Raw genomic sequence first — 25,125 nt, 5'->3', positions numbered from 1 at the left:
CAAGTCACACACTGACTGGTTAACTGTGCTGCAGCACCAAATCGGATAGAGAACTTTTAAACAACCCACTTTAATTGTCAATCAGCTACTGAAATGTCAAAGATCACAGGTTTGATGCAATTATTTACTATAACAAACATTTATATTTGACACAGGCTGTTTTCATTGGATGTCTTCGATTACTCTTTAGCCTGAACAGGATTTGCAAATAATGGCTAGTTAATCTGCTTAAGGAAGGTGAAATCTGGGTACCAGTCATTCATGAAACTGAGAGCAGATGCTTACTTTCAAAGTCTGGTGTACTGGTTGTTGCTACCACAGTCAGATACCCGCTTTACTAATAAACGGAGACACGCTTTTACCTGGCTTTGGTGGGAAAATTCTGGCTGAGGTCTTTCATAACCATTAGTGCTTCAGAATTTGGGGCAGACAGGATACGGGCAGCAGTCTGGTAACTGAGATCTGAAACAAGAATCCAAAACAATATACACCATTGTAAATTAAAGGCTCTCACTATTGATTATTAACACGGACTTTCCTGTCCACGTGAAACAAGCAGTGAATTTTAAACCAGCTTTCATTTTAATTTAGTAGGAGATCTGAATACAGCTATCAGAAATTACACAATAATGTACACATTAGAAATTTAAGTTATGAATGGAGAAAGCTCCTGGTTCCAATAACCTGCCTGTTAAGTTTTTCCAAAGATTGTCAAGTAAGGTTTTCATCCACATCCTCCCGAGGCTGAAGTGTGCAGAGGAGGGCTGTCTCTACCCAGAGCCGTGCTTGGCCACTGAAATACTTATTCATAAAGTAAGTAAACCCCCGATTAACGGCTTTATATAGGCCCATCTCTAAATGTGGAAACAAAATCCCTGGCCAAAGTTCAAGAGAATCAACTCTACATCTAATCATCTCATTTAGGTCCACACTTCATAATCACAGACATGGTTGCTTAGTTTATACAGGTAATCCAATCAAACCTGTGACAACCCTCTCATTAAATGCCAAAAAGGCATTTGACTCCATCAAACAAGTTACTTCCATTTAGCGATGCTCTTTCTGGTGTATACTCCATCTACTAGTAGATTCTCCACCTTATGGACATCCCCAGGTGTCAGACAGAATTCAGACCATTTTAGCAGCATCGCTCCAGTGCACTGGTAGGTGGCATCCTGTGGCTCCACGTTGACTTATATCCACCCCAAAGTGACAATAAAACAAAAGCTGCATATAAGTGCCACCTCTGCATGCAGGCATACGTTTCTTTTTTGATTCTGCCCACTCCCTCTGACCCGGAGGCTCACTATAATCAGAAGAAATAGTGTGCAGATTTCCAGGTTGGGAACTTTTTGCATTGGTTAAGAGACAAATCCGCAGAACGGGGAGACGGAAGGACAATAAGAAATCTGCAGATGACTAACAACCATGACAAAATACTTTTCTGCACTACCTTGTCTTTCTTTGCCCCAGGGAACACTACAAAACAAGGATTGTCCACCCAATGATCTTTAGTATGAGGAGCAATGCAAAAGCTCAATAGTCTCTTAGGTTCCAGTTTGGAGGAGTGATTAGCCTAACATGAAAAGGAGTCTTGACCACTGGCAAAAAAGGCCACTCTGGTCCTCAACACCATTTTATCTGGAAATAACAGTGGTGAAAGGTAGCCCCACAGAGTATAAAGCTCATTCAGGCAACGAGTTGAAGTTATCATGACAAGGAATGCAATCTTCAGACAGACAGATTCCACTGACAAGGCAGAAAAAGTCAGCTGGCGACACCTGGCAGATCATCAATGGAAGTTATATCCCAAGGTGGAGCAGGGAATCTTACAACAATGGGGAGTACCCTGGCTATGCCTTATAGCACTGGTGAAAGTGCAGTGTCCCATCATTTGTGCACTGGAGTGTCCGAAAAGACTCAGATATATTCTAGCAAGAATGGAGCACAGAACTCCTGTATGCTCTTCCACCACTGCAGACCCTGCCCCTCCTTCTAAGGAAGCTTAGGAATTGCTGGGCCCAAGGCATCCTAGTGGCTCTGGATTGGGCCAGGAGTATGTGGTGCCCGGAAGTTCTGGGCAGAAACATCTGCCCTCGGATAAGTCTCCCCCTTCGAGAGGATCTCCTGTCTTAGCAGCAGGGCAGGGTCATGCACCCAATCCTGTGCAATCTAAACCTCCATGCCTGGAGATTGAGTGAGAGATTCTTCCTCGCAGAGTTGTGGCAGTCACCCTTGCTGCCAGGCATCCCTGTACAAAGTCTAGCCTTGCCAGGGCTTGGGACACATTTGTGGCCTGGTGAGGGCCCCATAATATAGAATCATTAATGGCCAAACGATCAGATAATTTGTTGTTCATTTTATCTTTTGCCTTGCAAAGACTTGCAGTGGGCACCATTAAGGGGTATTTGTCAGCTCTTTCGCTTTTGTGCATTTGCATAGGTAAGCCACCCTTCTAGCTAGGTGTGCTATACAACTGGTGAGGGTACAGGTGCATGAGCCCCTACAGTGCTTTACTAAACTCTGGGAAGATTGATATCAAACTTCTCACAACATTAAACCCACACAGCAGCCAGTGTGGGATTTAATTTAAAATGCACTCAGAGGGCATTTTGGAGATGCCCCTAAAAAACAACCTAACGCTAGTGTCCTGGCTGACTGGCTGCTCGCCAGCTGCCACCCCCAGACATGTTTCTGGACCCCTGGGTCGACAGCCTCCCACTCTCGGGGTCCAGAAACAAAGCACATCCTGGGCAGAGGTGCCAAGCCTCCTCCCCCAGGACAGGCAGGTCCACGAAGGGGAAGCTTCAAAAGCTTAACGCCTTTGTGAGCTGACCCAGCCATTTGCTGCTCCCAGCAACTGGGCCCCACCTGTTCTGACCCCCACTTTGGATGGGAGAACCGACGGGAAATCCAAGATAGGAGGAGAGGTGTGCCCACCGTTGCCAACCCCACCCCTCAGTTGGGTGCGGTGAGGCACAACTCTTAGTCACCGCCATCTTGAAGATGGTGGGTCCTAGTCAACCAGAGTGAGGCTAATGCCCCCCCTCTCCCACTGGAGGGTGGCATAAAAGGGGGTGTACCCACCTCAAGGAAGGGACCCGTAGGTCTCAACCTTTACCTACCTGAAACGCCCCTGAATTTAGCATTTAGGGGCAACCCTGAACCTTGCCTCCTCAGACAAGATACAAGAAGGACCGAAGAGCTGTGCTAAAGGAAGAAGGACACCAAATGACTTGGCCCTGGCCCTACCGGCCTGTCCCGACCTCGACCTGCTCAAGCGAAACCCAGGTCTGTCTTGCAGCCAGCAGTCCCAATAAACCCGGAGTACCTGCCCTGCCTTCCCCAACCAGTCTCCTGTGAACACCGGATTTGCTCACCAATAGACTCTGGCTCCGACAAAATCCGCGAGTCTGCAACAGACGCCCTTGGCCCGAGTTTGAGTGGCCCAACCTCACGAGGTCTCCACTGCGATCCTGACCTGGGATCTGGTGAGCCTTGATCTGCTTCAAATCTCCCAATGAACCCTGCAGCCCCTATCTGGAGGCCATCCCAATAAGCCCCTTTTCTTACACAGTGTAGTATACCTGGATACTACACTGGGACATTTTCTGTAAACAGTTAAGTAAAACCGTTTTGGTTATTTGGATACAGTTTGAGAATTTTATAGATTTTCCAACTCCACACTTAGAAACCTTTTCATAGAAAACAGTCAATGTTATCCTATGGGAGGAAATAGTGGTATTGGTTCAGAGGTAAGTACTTTGTTGTGAGAGTTCGGTTTCTGGGGTTAGTCTCAGGGGTCCCCCAAGATCGAGGATGCACTCTCAAAGCACCCTAAGCGGCACTAGGGCAGCCGGGTGCAAAGTGTTGAGGCCCAATGTTATCCAATGGAGGTTAAGGGGCCTCCGCTTGGTGACTGCTCCGAGCAGGCCGCAAGGTTGTGGGAGCCAAGCTCCTGATTTAAGCTCAAGGCAAATTGGGGTTCAAGTTAGCACCAAAGGTACACTCTCAGCGGCACTAGGGCAGGTGGGTGCTGTTTTTTCGTTGTGTGCCCTGTTAACTTTCAATGGAAATTCTCTGGTTTGCAAACACACTGCAGGCTTGAGGACGAAGGTCTTCTGGGAGCGACCACCACTTGGAGAGGTAAGTTGTTTTGCTCACCTTCTTGTGGGCGTGGACTTTTTCTGAGCCCCCTTCTAGAATTTCGACGTCCGTCCATCGTGCGTCGATTCTGCTGGTACTCCACATCCTTCCTCATCGCTGGAGAAACCCAGGTCTTTGACGATGTCTTCTTAGCAGTCTGCAACATCTTTGGTTTCAGTGGCTTCTCAGTGTTTTCAAAAGGAATGCCGTGCAGGCCTCACAGTCCTTGTCCTGATGATCCTTGGGCAAGCACAGGTTGCAGACGTTGTGTGGATCGCGTTGAGCGTACTTGTAGTGGCATTTGGGACAAAACGTGAAAGGGGTGTTTTCCATGTCCCCAACCTCTCAATTTGTGGACCGACGAGGTCCTCTGTGGTGTTGTCGCCGGAGCGCTACTCTTGTCCCCGGTTACGGCGTCGATAAAAGGTGCGATTCACTGTAGCCTTTTTTTCCTGTTTTCTTGAAGTTTTTTGGGAAAAATCTAAAAAATCTTCAGAGCTTCCAGTCCCGCTTCCAGACCCCACGGAGGAAAAAAATCTGAAGATGGCTACCACGCATGTCGACCTCCAGGATACCTTCTGACATCACACAGGGGACGTACCTGGCACCAAATGGTGGTAGACATGGACCAAAAGAAGAATAAACAAGCATTGGCATAGCAATAAGTCTTGCCTTTGGGACCTTATAAGTGTTTAGCAATTTAACACTTGATGATGTTGCACCAAGGATATTGTGCTGGATAACTAAACACTTATAAGGTACCAAAGGCGAGACCTATTTGCTATGCCAATGCTTGTTATTCATGGAGACAGAGAGCACCTGCAAGTAGTGTGTGCAGTGCCCTTGTAATTGGTTCAATAGCCGATAATGTTACTCCATCAAGAATTTAGACCACAAATAGGGTGCACGTGACAACTGACATTCGTCTTGGTTCGTTAACAGCATTTTCATCAGGGCGGGGGCAGGAATGTTTATCAGTTAATGTTTAAAAACTCTCACGTTAAAGTAAAATCAAAGCCACTCATCATAGGATATACAAGATGGGGGATAAAGCAGGGAAAATGCTAGCCTGGCTAGACAGAAAAGAAAGAGCGAAAAAAGTCATTGCACAACTAGCATCACCCACAGGCTCCATGGTCTCTGATCCTAATGGAATAGTCGACATCTTGGTCGACCATTATAAACAAATAAATGCTGCCCGGGCATCTTATAAGATTGCTGCAGCATATGAATATATTAAGGATTGCAAATGCTACTTACCAGTATGCATCTGTTCTTGGCATGTAGGGCTGCTGACATTCATATCTGTGCATAGATCGCCGCCTAGTGTTGGGTCCGGATGATTGCACATTGTTGTCCTGGAAGAGTCTTCGAAGTATCACGAGATAGGTGGCTCCTCCCCTGGACTACAGTGCGCATGGGCATCGCCTCCATCCCCAGATTGTTTTTAGCCATTGGCAGAGATGGAGTGACATATGTGAGTGATGCCCTATGCTAAGAGTATGAAAAAATATGTGTAAAGAAAATACTGCAGCTGCTACAGGCGCCGGGGAGGAGGGCGGGCGATATGAATGTCAGCAGCCCTACATGCCAAGAACAGATGCATACTGGTAAGTAGCATTTGCAGTTCGAGGCATGTGGGCTGCTGAATTCATATCTGTGCATAGAATACATAGCAGTCCCTCCATTAGCGGCGGCCGCCCGTGCCAGCTGCAGCCGTTTGAAAAAGCGTTTTGAGAACAGCCTGGCCAACAGCTGCCTGCTGTTTAGAGTGCACATCTACACAGTAATGCTTAGTGAAAGTATGTGTGGTAGACCATGTAGCTGCTCTACAAATATCCTCTAAGGGAATGTTACCTAGGAAAGCCATAGAGGCCCCCATCTTTCTGGTGGAGTGGGCTCTTGGTGGAATTGTGAGAGTGCGTTTAACTTTAGCGTAACAGATCTGAATGCATTTCACTATCCACCTAGCGATCCCAGCTTTGAAGATAGCATTTCCCTTGTGGTGTGAGGCAAAAGCAGCAAAGAGTTGCTTGGTCTTACGAAAATCTTTAGTCCTGTCGACGTAGTACATCAAGGCTCTTTTAACATCAAGGGTGTGGAGCATCCGCTCCGCCAGTGACTCTGGGTTTTGAAAAAACACTGGTAACTCAATAGTTTGGTTCATGTGGAATTGAGATACAACCTTGGGTAAGAATTTAGGGTTAGTGCGGAGCACCACCCTGTTAGCGTGTACTTGGAAGAAAGGTTCCTGGATGGTGAGCGCCTGCAACTCGCTAACCCTCCGTAGCGATGTAATTGCTACTAAGAAAGCAACCTTCTAAGTCAGAAACTGAAGCTCACAAGAGTGCAGTGGCTCAAAGGGAGGACCCATCAGCCTTGTAAGAACCACATTGAGGTTCCATTCTGGAGCTGGTGGAGTCCGCGGTGGAATGACCCTTTTGAGTCCTTCCAGAAAAGCCTTGATAGCAGGGACCTTAAAAAGGGATAGGTGTCGCCTATTCTGAAGGTATGCTGCCATCGCAGACAAATGAATGCGGATGGAAGAGTACGCCAAACTGCATTGGTACAGGTGGAACAGGTAGCAAATAATGTTCTGAATGGAAGCGTCCAGTGGGTCAATATTGTGGTTTACACAGTATATGACAAAACGCTTCCACTTGGCCGCGTAACAAGCTCGAGTAGTGGGCTTCCTTGCCTCCCGAATGATGTCCATACAGTCGGGGGGAAGATTGAGGTAGCCAAACTCTAGGACTTCAGGAGCCAGATCGCCAGGTTGAGCTGTTGCGGATCTGGGTACTGAATGTCGCCATGGCTCTGCGTCAGAAGGCTGGGGGTGAGATGAAGCCTCTGATGCGGTACCACAGAGAGTTCCAGAAACGTGGTGTACCATGGTTGGCGAGCCCATGTTGGAGCAACCAGGATGAGAGTCATCGAGTGCTGCCTGAGTTTGCGTGCCACCAGCGGTATCAGAGGTGCTGGGGGAAAAGCGTACGCAAATCTGCCTGACCAGTTGATCCACATCGCATTGCCCTGTGATTGCGGGTGTGGGAACCTGGCGGCGAAGCTTCGGCATTTTGCGTTCTCCTTTGTGGCGAACAGGTCTATCTCTGGATGACCCCACCTTTGGAAGTACGGTTGGAGTACTGATGGGTGTATCTCCCACTCGTGCATTTGGTGGCTGTGCCTGCTGAGCAGGTCCGCCATCTGGTTGTCTTTGCCTGGGAGATGCTCCGCCATGAGGAAGATGTTCCTCTGAATGGCCCACTTCCACATGCTCTGAGCCAGATGAGACAGCTGCGGAGAGTGTGTGCCTCCCTGCTTCTGGATGTAGTACATGGCCGTCATGTTGTCCGTCCGGATCAACACGACCTTGTTGGACAGATGTACTTTGAATGCCTTTAAAGCCATGAAGATTGCCATCAGTTCCAGAACGTTGATGTGCCTCTTCCTCTGCTGTAGTGTCCATAGTCCCTGCACCGTGTAATGGAGTACATGCGCTCCCCACCCCTGGAGAGAAGCGTCCGTCGTCAGGACAATCTGTGGCAAAGGCTCCTGGAACGGTCGGCCCTTGCAAAGGTTTTGTGGATTCCACCAATGCAGAGAGTTGTACGCCCGACCGCTCACCAACACTAGGTCTGTCAGTTGCCCATGAGCCTGAGTCCACTGACGTGCCAAGCACTCCTGAAGCGGACGCATATGTAGTCTCGCGTGCGGGACGATGGAGATGCAGGAGGCCATCATGCCTATCAACTGCATGAACACCTTCACTGGAAGCGAGTGCTGAGGTCTGAATCGTTGGATCAGAGTCTGGATGCTGGCGATTCTCACTGAATTTGGCTGCGCAGTGGCTGCCAGCGTGTCTATTGTCGCGCCCAGATACTGCCGTACATGGGCGGGCTGGAGATGAGATTTTGGATAGTTCAGCGAGAATCCCAGATTGTGCAGGAGATGAATAGTGCGTGACACGTGGTCTGCGCACTGCTGTTCTGTCCTTGCCTGAATGAGCCAGTCGTCCAGATAAGGATAGACGTGGACGTTTTGGCGTCGCAGATGCGCCGCCACAGTCGCCAGGCACTTTGTAAAGACTCTTGGCGCTGTGGTGACCCCGAACGGCAGAACCCTGAACTGGTAGTGCTGGTCTAGGATTGTGAATCTGAGATACTCTGTGGGAAGGATGCAGGGGGATATGAAAGTATGCATCCTTTAGGTCCAGTGTGGCCAGGAAGTCCCCCTGTTGAAGCAGAGGGAGAACCTGCTGTAACGTGAGCATATGGAAGTGCTCCGAGAGAATATACCAGTTGAGGGGCCTGAGGTCCAGGATGGGCCTGAGGGATCCGTCCTTTTTGGGGATCAGAAAGTACAGGGAGTAAACCCCTGTTCCCCTTTCTTGCAGTGGAACGAGCTCTATTGCCCCTTTTTGCAGCATGACTGTGACCTCCTGCTGCAACAAGTGCAAGTGCTCGCCGGACATAGGACGGCTTCTTGGAGGAATGTTTGGTGGAGTGGAAGTAAGTTCCAGACAGTAACCGTACTGGATAAGAATCTCACCCACCTGTCCGTGGTGATGGATTTCCACGCGGGCAGGAACTGCTGGAGTCTCCCCCCGACCGGTGTTGAGTGGTCGGGGGGCAGTGACAAGACGTCACTGCTTGTTGGCGGCGGTGGACCTGGAGCTATTGTTTCCACGTCCCCTGCCCTTGACATTGTTGCCTCTGTAGCCACCTCTACCCTTGTTGGTGTATGAGGTCTGGGTATTGCCTTTATAGTACTGTGTGGATTGCGATGCTTGACCCCTGGAGGTGCCTCTGGAATTTGAGCGGCGAAAGGAACCACCCCAAAACTGCGGAGATTGGAGGGCCCCCATAGACTTAGCAGTGTCCGTGTCCTTTTTCATTTTTTCCAGTGTCGCATCCACCTCAGGGCCAAACAGGTGGTCAGGATTTACTGTTTGGTTGAGTATGGTTGTTTGGATATCAGGTTTAAAGCCTGAGATTCGAAGCCATGCATGCCTTCTCAGCAACACACTAGTGTTGATCGCCCTGGAGGCAGTGTCAGCCACATCTAGTGCACATTTGATGGAAGCGTTAGTGATTAGCTTGCCCTCCTGAATTAACATCTCCCCAGCCTCCTTGTACTGGTCAGGTAGGTGCTGCAACAGTGTTTCTAGGGTGTCATAGTGAGCCCTATCGTAGCGTGCAAGTAGGGCCTGCGTGTTTGAAATACGCCAGATGTTAGCTGCCTGCGCAGCAATCCTTTTTCCCGAGGCCTCGAATATTTTCGACTCTTTGTCTGGGGGAGGAGCGTCACCAGTAGTCTGTGAATTCGCCCTCTTCCGAGCGTTGGATACAACCAAAGAGTCCAGTGGCAAGTGTCCCATGATGTATGTCGGATCCGAGGGCGCTGCCTTATATTTCTTATCAATGCGAGGATTAATGACACGCGCCCGAGTGGGCTCCTTGAAGACCTCCGGCGCGTGCTTTAGCACCCCTTTGAGCATTGGCAATGTCTTGACTGACTTCTCTGCCACTGAGAAAGTGTCAAACAAAAAATCCACATCCACAGGATCTGAGTGGAGCTCGACATCATGGTTGGCTGCAGCCCTCTCAATTAGGGCGTTGAAGGCCGCAGAGTCCTCCGTCGGTGAGGTCTTTGCCGCAAAGAGCTGCGGTTCCTGACCCGATTGCGGGTCATCCGGGTCGGCTCCGGCCGACCAGGGTTCATGTTCCTCCTCCGGATCCAAGTACGCCGGATAGTTGTACTCGACTTCCTCCTCATCGTCACCTTCCCCTGCGTTAGAACGCGTAGGAGAACGTTCCACTTGTTTGGGAGACGAAGGCTCCATAGGGGCCGAAGCGCCCGCCGAGTCCTTCTTGTTTTTAAGAGGAATCCGAAAATGTTCAAGCACCGGTTCCGCGGTGATTTTCCGTTTGAGGAGGGACAATTTCCCAGTATTGGCGTCGATGATGACCTCACGGCGCTCTTCCTCCGCGAGTGGCTGGAGCCGAGGCTTCGACCCCGCCAACGACGCTTTGGGCGTCGACACCTCCTTCGAGGGCACGACCGCCCCCTGCTTCGGAGCGAAGGCTTTCGGCGTCGACTTTGGCGGCAGGATGTAGCGAATAGGCGTCTGCGCCTTCGCCGGCTTGGATGCGGGCTTCGGCTTCACTCCCTCTGGTTCGGGAACCGCAGCGTTTCGAATCCGTTGGAGGGATTCAACGACCTTCTTCGTCAAGGCTGGAGAGGGCTTGACTGTCTCGAGCGATTTCCCTGACTCGGGAGTCGAGTCTGCCGGGGGCAGCGCCTTCAGAGTCGACACCTTGCCATCCTTGGCCCCGACGGTCGGAGCCGGCACAGCCGGAGCCTTGGAATCGCTTTGACGCTTCTTTGGAGCCGTCTTCGGGTCGTCGACCTCGACCATCTTCGGCGCCGACGCAGCCGCGTCGGCCACCTTCGTCTTTGGCGTCGACCCCGAGGCCTTGGGGTCGGCCATTTTGGCGTGGCTTTTCAAGTCGGCCATTTTGACTTTCTTAGGTGTTGACGCCTCCAGAGCCTTCTGCCCCACCAGTGGAGCTTTCACTTTCGGTTTCGAAACCGATGGTGTGGATCCCGATGGCTTCACTTTCGTTTTCTTCAACGGGAGTGGCGCCTCAGAAATGTCCGCGGCCGGGCCGAGAGGCGGGGCAGTTGGACTATTAGCAAGGTCTTGGGTAAGGCCCGAAGGCGATCCCTCGACCTGGGCCGTATGTTGGGGATTGGCCCCTGAATCAGTCTGGGGGTGCTCTTCCTCCGAGCTATCCCCCACGGTGGCAATGGCCCCATCGTCGTCCCCTACCTCGTCGCCGGCTTCATCAAAGTCCTCATCTTCTGCGTTGTAGTCCTCTCCCTCCGACGCAGGGCTATAGTCCGAAACCTGAAAGACATTTTCATCTTCTTCAAATTGTTCAAAGATGTTGTCCGGCGGGGGCACAGGGGGTGCCGACAACTGGGCCTGGAGTCGAGCGGCCCGACGATGCTTTAGGGTCTTCTTGCACCGGAACTTCGAGCAGGCCATACACCTGGCCTCGTCATGGTCCGGTGATAAACACTTGTTGCACACAGGGTGCACGTCGAGGTGTGAATACTTGGAGGTGCACACCAGTCACCTCTTGAACGGAGTCCGTTCCATGTTCAGGAACTTGGAGCGTCGAGTAGGCCCGTCCGCGCCGAGAGCACGCGGAGGGGCAGGAAGCGTTCGGAGCTGAGAATAAGATAACCCGAACGAAACAATACCGACGCCCAGCCTAAAGATCCTTTGGTCTCGAGTAGAAACGTAAAACTACTATCGGTTCCGACAGAGGGAACCGAAACACATCCGAACCCAATGGCGGAAAAAAACAATCTGGGGATGGAGGCGATGCCCATGCGCACTGTAGTCCAGGGGAGGAGCCACCTATCTCGTGATACTTCGAAGACTCTTCCAGGACAACAATGTGCAATCATCCGGACCCAACACTAGGCGGCGATCTATGCACAGATATGAATTCAGCAGCCCACATGCCTCGAACCTAACGATCCCAAAGCTCTCCCCTGAAGCAGCGCTTCTGTCGGAGGCGGACATTACCACTGATGAAATACAGGCAGCTACCTACTCACTGGCGTCTGGCAAGGCGCTGGGGCCAAATGGGCTCCCAGTTGAACTGCATAAAAGGACGGTGCAAACAACGGACCCCTTCTTCCTAAATATGTTACCTGACAGCCTCGAGGCAGGGGAGCTGCCGAGAGATCAGCGGCTCGCCATAATTATCGCAATCCACAAGCCTGGCAGACCGGAGACGGACTGCGCACCCTACCGTCCTATCTCTCTCATAAATGCGGAGCCTAAGATTCTTGCCAAACTGCTGGCGCTGCGGCTGACGCCACACCTTTCGTCCACAGTAAGTCCGGACCAGTCGAGATTCATGCACAGCCCTCAACCTCCGTCGGCTCTACGCGGTCCTGGCGCGCACAGCATATATCAAGGAGCCTGCAGTCATTCTCTCACTCAACGCTACTATGGCGTTCAATACAGTGGAATGGCCCTACTTGTTCGCAGTACTCCAGCACATGGGATTCGGTACCAAATTCCGCGCCTGGATTAGTTTGTTATACACCAGGGGTCTCCAACCTTTTATGTAGTGAGAGCTACTTCTGGTCAGTGAAAATCGTCGTGAGCTACCAAACCCCAAGCAACTCGCGCATTTTTTCGAGAGACCTCTCACGCCCAGTTTCATTGACATTAAGGTTAAAAAACCTATTTTCTTCAGAGTCCACCATACTGTGGTATGAACACAAGACTTAAAGTTCCCTAGAAACACTAAAAGGATTGACTTTTGATTTGTGTTTTGTTGTCAAACCACTTTACGACCTTTCACAATAATAGCTTCAAAATCAGGACCTTTTAATACCACGTGGACACCTTTAGAATGTTATATTGCAGACCATTTGTGAGTAGCAGCCATGCTCGTAAATTAAACAGCACAGTTTGAAAGTGAGATAAGTAACCCACCATAGCTATGTGTAATTATGAACACAGGAGGACTGCTTTTCACAAATGACCTGACATTTCTTTAATTTTGACCAAAGCATACTTCTGGGCTTGTATGGTCTTTAGTCGTCTTCTATAAATAGGAAGAGGGCTTACAATTGTACCACACACACCAAGCGCCAAATTCACAAAGATGAAGTTTTTGCAAATCAAAATTTGATTGGGTTCTCCTACATTTGTAGCAAACATGGTTGGACTTTTTTCAAATTAAGAAAAGCTTTCAAAACTACTCCAGGTAATATTTCATGACAGCAGCAGACTTTTGTGACACAGCCCTGGGACCTCAGGCTTATGGTGACTGATATCACCCACACCACAATATCACCTTCCGACCTAAAAAATATTATTTCTCCAACCAACCATGATTACCCTCTTAAATGCTTGTCTATTCCTGCCCTTTATCTTAGCGCAGCAAGGCGGCTAGCTAGCTATGCTGTGAGAAAGTTGGCTAAATATACCCCCCAGACCCAGAATAAAGTACTAACTATAGCCCTAAAATTTGGCATTTAAAGCATTTTGCATGATTGGACCTATTTTTTCCAAAATTTCACCTAATTGCGTGAATGGAAATTACGTGTTTTGCACACACCTACTAATAACCAGAAGCAGACAGATATCAAGTGTAGCCATTTTAAAGATGGGGACAGAATGTGGCTAAACGGCTAGGGCGGTGGAACTCTGTGGTGCGCAACCAGGTTCGGTTCTCGCCAGGGGCGCTCAACGTTCTGTGATTCTGGGGCTGGGCAAATCACTTAATCTCACAGTGCCTAACAAAAAGTAATGTGTCAGTTTGTAACGTAACTGGTGCTCATGTAAAGCGCTATGATACCTTTGGTTCTAGTTTGCGCTATAAAACTGCACACAAAAAGAAAATGACAAAGTATCCCTTGAAAAGTACATTCCCCAGGGCCCAGCCTGAAGACCATCACTGCTGTTCAAGACAAGCTGGCATACTAAAGCAGCCATACAGGAAGACGATGGGTACTGGGCAGCATGTGTAAGCCTTGGCTCCTGGCCAATAGGTGCGAATGTAATAATTAGGTAGGGCCATGACATGCCACATTACTGACATGTGGGCCGTATATTAAGAAGACTCACAGACACAATAGTGAGACAACAAAATAAAGCACACGCCACAATAGTGACACAACACAAGACGTGAAAGAGGAGGCCACTGCTTGTCGGAATGGGAAAGAAAAAAGGCCCAGGCACACTATTATGGAAACTAAACAATAATATCCATGGAAACAAAGAAATATCTCAAATGACCCATAAGTGAGACATGAAAAGTTCAGGCAAAGCCCTGAAACTGATGTAAAATCCCGGAAATGGAAGGTCACAAACCACACTGTCTGACCTTAAAACAGAGCAGGCCTCGAAAATGTTTAAAACTATTATCTAGCCTGCAGTTTAAATAACTTCAATTGCATGCTCTCCCTTTAAAGAGGAAAGTCTTTTTTTTATTTAGTGGCAAAATAAAATACTTTGGTCATAGAATTAAATGCATCATCTTGTGTACAATAGTAGAAGGCAGCACTGTTTATTTTCTTTTAAAAATATGGGCTAAATGAAGGTTGAGATGCATACAAAATAACCATTTTGCCAGTCAAAGACGTTTCAAATAAAGGTTCAAATTGGACAAACATTGTCATTACCACATTCGACAGGTCATTTGTTTTATCAGTGTGCTAACTGTTAAGTGTACAATGTTTTATAGATAGAGATACCTCTCTGTACAGCACAAACTACACAGCGACCTCAGGTCAAGAGTAAATAAAAAATGATTACACATGTAGGCTACACCTCATGGCCGCGGTATTTCGAACTACTTAATACTTGTTATTAACCAAGCATCCGACACCCCGATTTAGTTCACAACAAAGTGCACCCAGATAATTATTTGTGGGCTTACCATAACATGGTTTTACTGCTGGTGCTTGCTGTGCTGATCCGTTGGTATCACGCGTACAACAGGGACAGAGGCTCTCTCACATAGGGGCATGCTCTTGTAGGTCGAGTGGTATCAAGGACACTGCTGGCTGCAGGCATAATTCGTCCCTAATTGACCTCGGTCAATGCTGATGCTTTGCTTTTGGCGTCACTGTAGACAGAAGTTGCGCAGGCATCTTTCTCGACTGGGCCTGAGGCTCAGGAGAGTGCACTCACTGCATGCTGCCTGCAATGCTGGTTCATAGTGGCTGCAGAGAAGTATTTTAAACGCCTGTGGAAGTCTTTTAAAAACAGCCCAGTGCTGCTGGGAGCAGCTTGATTACACAACAGATGTATGAAGGAGGCCGCGGCAGGGTTCCGTGAGTCTCCGCTTCATTGAATCATGCAGCAAACTCTAAGGCTCTAGTGTAGCATGTGTACTAATTGTAACATGCTGTTGTGTCTCGCGTTTGCATTACCTTCACTTCATATGCTTTGTAAATGCTTGGCGTAGGCAATCTAACACTGCTCAAGCCAAGCCGACATCACTCGCTTCTCCCCGCTCCAGCTAACTAACAGCCAATGGCAGCAGTGCGATCCCGGAAGGAACTCCAGCAAGAACAAACACGAGGCTGAAAAGGCCCAAAAATAAACATAACAACAGTGATAGGGCACAAAAGTGGGCACCAGGCCGCGAGCTACTAGAAGGTTGGTGGTGAGCTACCGGTAGCTCGCGATCGACCGGTTGGAGACACCGGTTATACACTAAGCCCCTGGCGCATGTCGCCGTCAATGGGCACATCTCACGAGACTTCCCTCTTGGCAGAGGCACGAGGCAGGGATGCCCACTGTCTCCGTTACTTTTTGCGCTGATCTTAGAACCACTTGCGATCTGGATCAGATGGGAACCCTCTATCAAAGGACTCTACTGGACCGATGTATGGGAGGATCGCATATCCCTTTACGCGGATGATATCCTTTTATATCTCACCTCCCCCAAAAAATCTATTCTTGAACTACTGAACGTCTGTGAGAAGTTCGGTAGGGTGTCAGGTTATAGGATTAGTTGGACCAAGTCCTTCCTTTATGTCCTCGCGGGCCCCCCACCTGTCTTACCCGTGAGCTGCCCCCTTAGAACCACGGCAACGGCGTTCAAATACTTGGGTATATACATTACGCCGGACCCGAACGAATTTTACGCTTTAAATCTCCGCCCCCTTCTGGAGCGGTTTAACGAGACGTCAAAGTATGGCAGGCTCTCCCTCTCACGCTTTTAGGCAAGGCGGCATTATATAAAATTATGGCGCTCCCGCGCTTTCTATACGTGCTTGAAAACACCCTGTCTCTGGTCCCTGCAACATATTTTAAAGCTATAGCTGCGACCCACAATAGGTGAGGTCTCTCACCTATTGTGGGGCGGGAGGCCAGCCCGAATCGCACAAGATAAGCCGACTAGAAGCTGGTACGATGGGGGGATAGCACTTCCAAATGTCAAGCTATATTACTGGGCAGCACATCTTAAACAGATAAACTTCTGGCTACACGCCCCACAGACCGAGCCGGCATACCTTGCTGACAGACAATCTTTGGAAGGTAAGGGGCTGTTAGGTAATCTTTACTGCCGTCGCCTGCCTCCAGATTTGATTGGCCAGACGCAACACTCTGTACAGCTTTGGTACAAGGCTAACAGACGTCTTCGCTGTTCGGGGACTATCACGCAAATGATACCGCTGTGGGACTCCTGCAAGTTAGGCTTTCTGCATAACAGTAAGGGATTCCAAGCTTGGGACACCATTGGCATTTCGGTGGTGGGTGATCTCTGGAAGGAGGGCAAGGTGGTAGATTTCTCCCATCTGCAAACGCAATACGAGATGTCACAGACGGAGAAGTTCAGATACTTACAAATTAAGCATGCACTCCAGTCGGCTATACCAACAGGTACTGTCCTACAGGAATCATCTCCTCTCGAAGATAGACTTCTGACAGAACATATGCCGGAAAAGGCCACTTCTTTGACTTACAGGAAACTCATTAACAACCTCCCAGACACGACGTCCACATTACAACAGAACTGGGCCAGGGAAGTGGGCACCTTCGAGGACTCCGAATGGCAGGAGGCCCTCTCCTCCCCCCGGGAAACAGCAATTCCCTCTAGGTTAAAACTGGTCCAACTTAAAATACTACATCGTACGTATTATACTAGAACGACATTACACAAGATAGGGAAAGCTACACATAAATTTTGCCTACGAAACTGCGGGGAGGAGGGAACGTTCTTCCACACTATTTGGGACTGTAGACACATGGCAACATACTGGACGGCGGTAATGCGCACGATTTCCTAAACTATAGATATCTCCTTGTTGCCAGAGCCTCGTCGCTGTTTACTAAATGTGTGGGAACCCAATGATCTAAACCACCAGCAGCAGGACTTGGTAATGTTGGGCATGATGATGGCGAAGCGCAATACCGCCATGTTATGAGGTTCAACAATACTGCCAACACTTAGAAAATGGTGTAGAGACATGGATGAGGCGATGGTGACGGAGAAAGCGGTCTTCATCCACCGTGGATGCCCAGGGAAATGGGGAAAAATCTGGGGGCTTGGAACAAGTTTCGGGGTTATATTTGCGAGCCGCCACGCGTTGAGGGGGAGGAGGTTGACTCCGACTAGAAGACTCTGGCTGTAATGGAATGATGAAGTGTTGAGGTGTCGATGCTCTTGTTTTTTTTTTTATTGTATCTTAAAACTGAACAAAGTTGAGCTGTGCCCGCAATAACCGCACTGTATGATGTACCAACTGTATGTATCGCTGCCCCGATTGTTATGTTCATATAAAATAAAAAAATATTTTAAAAGAAACCAAGGCAAAAAAAAAACCTCTCACGTTTAATAAATAGTTCTCAATGCGGAGATATACTCTGATGCACCAAGGTGAAACGCTTCCTCTGTTAAACAAATAGACCTTTTTTAGGATTTTGAAGACACCATGTCTGTTTCAACATGTACATGCCAAATATTTTCAAGGCTGAGCTCCAGCTCAGGCATTACGAGCCAGCTCGGAGCCTTGGATCTGGAAACAACCTTTACAACGCAGGAATTACATCGCACTTCACTTACAACACAGTCATTACATCACAACATCCTTTACAACGCATGACACTACAACGCAGACACTACAACACATACCATTACAACGCATACCATTACAACACATAGTACCCCTACACTATCCAACACTTACCCTACTGTTGCACCGCCTGTAGTTAGAATAGTAATTTTTACCCCTATACTATACAGTACTTACCTTTAATGCAATGTAATGGTATGCGTTGTAATGGAATGCTTTGTAAAGGTAGTTTTTTAATATGCGATGTAGTGTCATGCGGTGTAATGGAATGCATTGTAGTGGATGTTGCGATGTAAAAACTGCGTTTTAAGTGCATGAGGTGTAAATGTATGCGTTGTAACGTCATACATTCCCTTGGATCAGCTGTTCGTGTTAAATTGCTGTATCGCCCACCTCTAGCTTTACGAGCATTTGACAGGCCTATATATACGCTATGCCCTTCACTCTCAAAAGTTGGGACATCACACATTTTGTAGCTCACCTACTGTTCCCCCCCCCCCCCCCCCCCCCCCAGACTTGAAACCCCTTTTCACAATCTCAGAAGTATAAAAGTCTGAGACCACCCAGTCTCCATATTGTGATCTGAAAGTTGCACAGAACCATCTCTGAGTGGATCTAGTCAGCTATCCTACCAGACAAAAGAAGAGAAAGAGAAGGCTGGACTCCGATAGAAATTCCACCCACAGTGTTTTTTATTTACACAAAGATTATGATTACACAGAAGCTTCCCCTCGCCCAACTTAGAATAACAGCTGCATTTGTATACACAGCACACAAAAGCCAACGACTGCTCAATCTCTGCTACGTGTACACACTTCCGGAACAGGAATGCTGAGAGCTGGACATTATTCTATGTACCTCAGTGTCCACAATCACCCTCCTTGTACTTTGGTGCCACCATGCTTGAAGACACAGCAGCGATGCCTTCTCACAGCGCACCTGAGCTTAAGTGGTGAGTGGGAATTGAAGCTGAAAAGACCATTGTCTATATTACAGAGACTTTCTAGATGTGCAACCCTTTCCCCGCCCTGTTAGGAAAATGGATTCTAATCTGTAAAAACACCAACTTTTCAGTCTCAGACCTGTGATATTTTAACTTCTCCTGTGTGGCGAATGTGCCTTATGGGGGTCTCACAAACTGAGTTTTTCTCAAATCTGATTATGAGCTGAAGCCTGCTGGGCACACCTTTTAATAAAAAGTCTAGCTGTCAGAAGCAACTATCGTAAGGTTAGGTTGCAGGGTACATGTATTCATAATGCTGGTGCACTAAACATGTTGCTTGTGTGCATTATAGTGAGCATAGAAGAATCCATTTGGGATCTCCCCAGTGTGAGCGGTATATAAGATGGAGGATCAAAGAGCCTGCAAAACATGGATGTAGCGTTTAGGAATGCGTACAGGTCCTTTGCAGTGGACCAGGCATCTGTAAAACAGACACCCTTCGAAGAGCGTGGACTGCCCCTGGGTGTTTCTGCTTCATTCTTCCCCCATAGATGCTATGACCAACAAGTTGAAAGGTAGCACAGGTGTGATTGTGAATAATCTTTGGTAAACTCTTTTGACAACTGTAGTTTGTTTATTCTATGTCTAGTATTTTGTTTTGTGTGCATTAAAATATGTTTCTGATGAGATTGCGATTTATTGAGTGGTATTATGTGTGCTACTAAGTTTCGAGCCTCAACCTCGCCTCGCGTCCCTGCCGGAGCCCTAGACTCAGTTCCAGGGACAAACAGCTAAAAGAGAGCGGGGGCAAGGCAGATATGGAAGACGACGATCCACCGAGCAGGTCAAGCCGCGGAGAGGCACAGGCAGAGAGCAGGCAGAGCACGGGAAGAGGAGGGTCACAGAGAGCGTGAAGGGCAGAGGCAGCTAGATTGTAGGTGCTATGAAAGAAGGAGACAAGTTCAGATATTGGGAGTGGAGAGGCACTGTTCAGGGCAAAGAGATGCATTTAAAGGAGACTCCGGCAGAAAGAGGTGAATTCGGAAGAGACCAAGGACAGGTAGGGGAAGGGGACAGGAAGTGTGAACACAGAGTGGGGAAGGGGAAAAGATGCACTGGCAGGGAGAAGAGTGACAGAGGCGGTGAGAAAAGGGGAACAGGTATGCGAAAACCCCAAAAAAAGTGTGCGGGGAGGGGGAAGGGAAACATGCATGTCCAGGACAAGCAGGGTTGTGCAGAAAGTGCCGATTCTGCGTGCCAGGCACCGCCACAGCTCCGCCCCTCAGGCTCCGGCTCACATTTCACATTAGTTCCTGTCCAAGAGATTCAGTTATTATAGCTAAAAAAAAAGAAAGACAATAAGCACGCGAGTGGTGCGCGCGCGCCACAGCGAGCCATGTGTTTTGAATTATCGCGCACGAGTCTGGGCACGATGATTTAAAACACATGCTCCCCGTGCGGGTAATCGCAAGCAATAGGCCACACACGTACGAGCGTGCGTGTGGTGAGCTTTCTGAAGCCGCTTACAATAAGTCTCGCAAAGCAGCGCATGCGTGCTGCTAGGCGAGACCTACAAAAGACTATTTTGGACCCAACCACTAGATGGCGGAATAATGCACAGCATGTGAATCCAGAAAAGGATTCACACTGCAAAACATGGCTGTTGTGTTGTCCGTTTAGATTAGTAGAGTTTGACCTGTTATGTGTGATTAGAAAGCCCTCAGGGCTAGAAAAGCTGTATTCATTTTTAGGTAATTGATGTGCGTAAGTGTATCTGTGCTGTTCCAATGTCCGTGTACTTCCAGTTTGTCTGTGTGTGCTCCCCAACCCTTGTGAGATCCATAAGTTGTAATGGTCATCGTTGGAGTTGGTGTCTTGAATGATCTCCCTAAGGTCACGTTTTAGGATTTCCACCATTGTATCTCCTTTTGAACTTTTGCTGTGACAACCACTAGTCCTCCCCAGTGGCTTGTGACCATTTGTTGCAGATCCATTCCGGGATGGGATGCATGTGTAATCTTGCATGTTAAGAGTGGTATGCACGATTCCATCATACCCATCAGTTTCGTGACAGTCCTCACTGTCAGACATTGATCGCTCAGGTAGAGGCGAGTCTGCTCTATTATCACTTTTACTTTCCTTAGGACTGGATATGCTTGTTCTTTCCTTGACTTTACAGTTGCTCCCAGGAACACCTTTTTCCTTTTCTGGTTTTGGTAATGACTTCCTGTGATTTACTCTGAAACCCAGGCATTGTAGTGTGGCGATCACTGTATAAGTATCTTGGTAGCATTTTCTTTTGATTGTGCCTCTATTAGCCAATTGCCCAAATATGACTAGACATGAATTCCTTGTCTTCTTAGATGTGCTGCTACTGCTGCAAGGCATTTGGTGAAGACACTTGGGCCGTGGGGCTCACTTTATGTTGAATGGTAGCACTCTAAATTGATAATGCACTTTGTCCAATACAAATCTAAAGTATTCTTTATGTTTTTGGCTCATAGTAAGCGTCTTTTAGATCCAAGCTGTGAGAAGTTGGCCTGATATGTGATGTCCACTATTCTAGTGGGCACCCTGTATCAGTCTAAACAACCCTTATGGTGATGGTTGTAAAGTCAACAGACCAGCTATCCTAGAGGTAGCATGGACAAAGCAGTCTTAGGCTAAAACTTCAGAGGGCATGTAAAGCCAGCTGTTTTACCATATGTAACCCCTTGAATACCAAATGAAAGGACACCACACAGGATATATATAAAATTTATATGTATTTATTTCTAAACAACCCCTCTGAGCTCTTTATGAGATCAGAGGCACAAGCACATAACAAGTTACTTAATTATCATACAATAAGTTGCAAAAAATACAGTAGAGCCCCTGGGGCACTTCAAACTATATATTAAAATAGTGGTATAAGAACCACGTCACGAACAAAGGATAGGCCTAGGGAATCGCTGGGGCTACACTGTACTACCAAAGGATAGGAAGTAGGAGGCCCACGGGAGGCGTGTGCAGTGTCTTTACACACACGCAAGTTTCCATAGAGTTTGAATGGGAACGAAAGAATTGGAAACTAGTTCTTTTAGGTCACTTCCGGATGGACTAGGAGAAAGCTACTTGAAAGTTAGACACTAGGATAGTTAATACCCACAGGAGCACGGGAGTACTCGCGTTACCTCACCCACAGGAAGCGGGTGCATAGGTGTCTAAGTGTGTCGGGTTTCGTCGCTGAAACCTATGGAGCCTTGGAGAAAGATGCTGCAGGCGACCAGGAGAGAAGTGTCCGGTTGGATTCAAGGGCGGATCGAGGATGAAGAGTACCTGAAAGCAAAGGGGACAGAGTCTGGGTCACTAGCCAGTGACCAGGAAGGAACCAGGCGATGTCGCGAAGCAATCCGGTGATGTCGTGAAGCTCGTCTCTGCAGCCACGTGGACCAGGAGGCATCCAATGCACAACTTCGAGGGTGCCTCAGAAGTTGCACGGAAAGCAATTCACTTGCTTTCCAAGATGGCCGGTCCCACGTCTCACGTCGCCTCCACGGGTCTCAGCTCTGCTGTGGCTGTGGATCGGGCTGAAGGAAGTCTGGAAGTCCGGGTCTTGTCAGGTTCTGTGTTCGGGCCCCGCGGGAGCGACGACAAAGCAAACCGTTGATCGATTGATGATGCCTGCTTGTGCAGGGTGGTCACTCCTTGACCACAAGGGAGATTCTTCAGTCTTCTATGTTCAAGTAGAACGTCAAAGGTCCAGAGTTTCATTACAAGTTTCAGTCAGGATCAAATCTAAAGTCTTGGGACTCAGCTCCTACCTATATACCAAATTTAGAGGCTGGATTACCTGCTAGGTCCCTCCTATGGGTGGGACCAGGGAAGGGGGTGGTTACACCCCTTTCCCTTTGTCCAGTTTCGCGCCAGAGCTGGGGCTTGAGTGCCCCAGCACCGGTTTGAACTGGACTATGCATGGGACACCTTGTGTGCCCCAGGCAGTGTCTCATTTAATTCAGCCCTCCCTGCCCCAATACACTATAGCCTGTCTGGGGTGGTGCTAGCACCTCCCAAGACAGGAAACCTATTGTCCAAGCCTCCCTCGCTGGAAGGACTCCCAGCAGCAGGAGGTCAGACTTGTGTCTGCAGCATCCGTTTTGTGATGCTGAGGCTCTGGTTAACTTTAACCGGGATTAGTAGGAACAACATGTCTTCTCCCTCCAGAAGGGTGGAATGCTACCCCCGGCGCCTGAACTTAAAGCGTATGACACCTTACACGACATGTTTTGATAAAGCCAAACCAGAGTTAGCATTTAACCGCGAGGTTCGTAATGCACTTAAGAGTATATGGTATGCCTATATCCTAGAACAGCTATAAGGACATGGTTCCGAAAGCTGCAGACAGGCTCAGCTCATGCTAGAGCCTCATCTGACATAAAACCAAGCACTCTGCCTCCAGGATTGTTAAGGCCTGCCATAGGAGTGACTTATAGGTATATATGTGTCTATATGTAATGGTAGGTATAGGGATACTACACCTAAGCAAGGGGTGATTACACGACCTTGCCCCAGCTGAGTGATCAGCCAGTTGTGTCAATGTGAATGGCCAGCCAGGGGTGGCATAATACATGCTGCCCCTGGTAGGCCTTGGATGCACCTATGCCCTGGGTACACTATACAGGGGCTCATAAGGTGACCCAAAATATCCAATTGGAGATGTACCTAAAGTACATGGAGTCCATTTTACTGTGAGAGCAGATAGTTGACCTGGGATCCTGCTAATCAGGGCCCCAGGCTAAGTCGAAAACCAGCTAAACAATAGGCAAAAAATCTGGGGTAACCATAGTCAGGTATCCACCTTCCTAAACAAGGTGGTTATATAATCCCCTTTCCTTAGGAGTATTATTTCTACTTGGAGTGTAGTCATCTTGAAATGTTTTCTTCTTGAATCGTTTTGTACGAATAAATTGGTTTAGGAATCAAAGGTCTAGGATTGGTCTCTGGGTTAGATCTTGTTTCTGGATTAGAAAAGGAGGTGAATAGTTCTTGGACTTCTTTCCTCAGCTGTATGATCTCTTGACCTCCAAATCCATTTTGTGTCTTTGGTTGGGGGGGGGGGGGGGGGGGGGGGGGGTGAGGTTTGTAGTGGGTCTGCGAGTAGTTCTATGCAGTATCCATGACGTGTCATGTTCAAACGCCAACTGTCTGAGGTGATTTTATTCCCAGTCCTGTGGGTAATTTCCTATTCTGCCTCCAACTGCTGTTTTATGGTGACATGTGGTTTTGCACAAGTCACTTGCTTGTTGTTCCTCCCCCACCTGGGAGCCTGGGCTCTTCCCCTTCCAGGTCAGGGAAGGACTGCCTTGCAGGGTGTTGCCACTGCTGGGATATGGTTTGTTGCATGGCATGGTGCAAGATGCCCTGTGGTTGCTGCTTCAGTTGGCCAGATGTGAAGGGTGATCTGCTTGTTTGCTTTTGGAATACGGTTCCTATTCTCCTAAATGAACCCTTGAATTGTACTGGCTCCATTGCCTTCTCGTTGTCCTTCAATTGGTGAAGGGACTCCTTCCTCGCCTGTCCGAACTGGGCGCCTCCTGTTACCAGCACGTAAATTATTATGGCTTGTACCTCTGACTTGAATCTGAACACTCTGAGCCAGGCATGCCTTCTTAGTGTTGTTCCGGTGCACATCTGCCTGCTGGCAGTGTCTGCTGAATTTAGGCAAGTATTAGCAATGTTTCTCCCCTCTTGCATCACTGCCTTTGCTCTCTTTCTTTTCTCCTCTGGGAGGTGTTGCATGAGGGACTTCAACTCGTCCCATTGTTGATGTCCCAGGCCTCTAAAAATCTTACTAGACCTGCAGGTCTAGTGACAATCTACTCGACCTAATAATGCTCTTGACCCATAAACTGGTTTAAAATTATGTGATCCTGGGCAAGTATTTTAATTCACTGAGATGCCATTTTCTTCTTTATCACAAATGAGAGCACTTTCAAATATGTGAGATCAGCACGTTTTCTGTACAGAATACTCTTCTTTGATTAAATAGACTAAACTTTTGCTCTTTATATAATACAAATATAGCCACATATAGGATACACATGACCGCTGACTTGCCTCTGTTCATTAACCGCATTGTCATCAGTGCAGGGGCAGGAATGTTTCTCAACTCATGTTTAAAAACTGTCACTTTTAATAAATACATAATAAAGCATAAAGCAGCTGCATACTGACATTCACAATCAGCAGATTTTACATTGAAATGCCAACTGAATTTCCCACTGACATGTGGTTTAAAACTATATAGTGTACAATGTCTGGAAATTGAGTATCTGCAAGTATTGGTCATTTTTACATCACCAAGTAAAGTGTTCTGATTGGTTTTGCTCCTATGTAAATATGTTTTGATTTACACTTCTGAATTGCAAAAG

The 25,125-nt window shown here is 48.1% G+C and overlaps 1 protein-coding gene across 2 annotated transcripts in view; it reads right to left on the bottom strand.

The window, feature by feature from the left end:
• UGGT1 (UDP-glucose glycoprotein glucosyltransferase 1) overlaps positions 1-25,125 on the bottom strand; it is an 849,443-nt gene that overhangs the window by 653,205 nt on the left and 171,113 nt on the right. For both annotated transcript variants that reach the window (XM_086943802.1, XM_086943803.1), the window contains exon 10: positions 363-462. In XM_086943802.1, the coding sequence (XP_086799928.1) occupies positions 363-462 (100 nt within the window). The remainder of the gene's footprint in view (positions 1-362; positions 463-25,125) is intronic.

This window comes from Lissotriton vulgaris, chromosome 11, assembly GCF_964263255.1.
Source record: "Lissotriton vulgaris chromosome 11, aLisVul1.2, whole genome shotgun sequence".
NCBI lineage: Eukaryota > Metazoa > Chordata > Amphibia > Caudata > Salamandridae > Lissotriton > Lissotriton vulgaris.
Note: the sequence above shows the minus strand (reverse complement) of the source record. Positions and strands in the feature narration are given on the sequence as shown.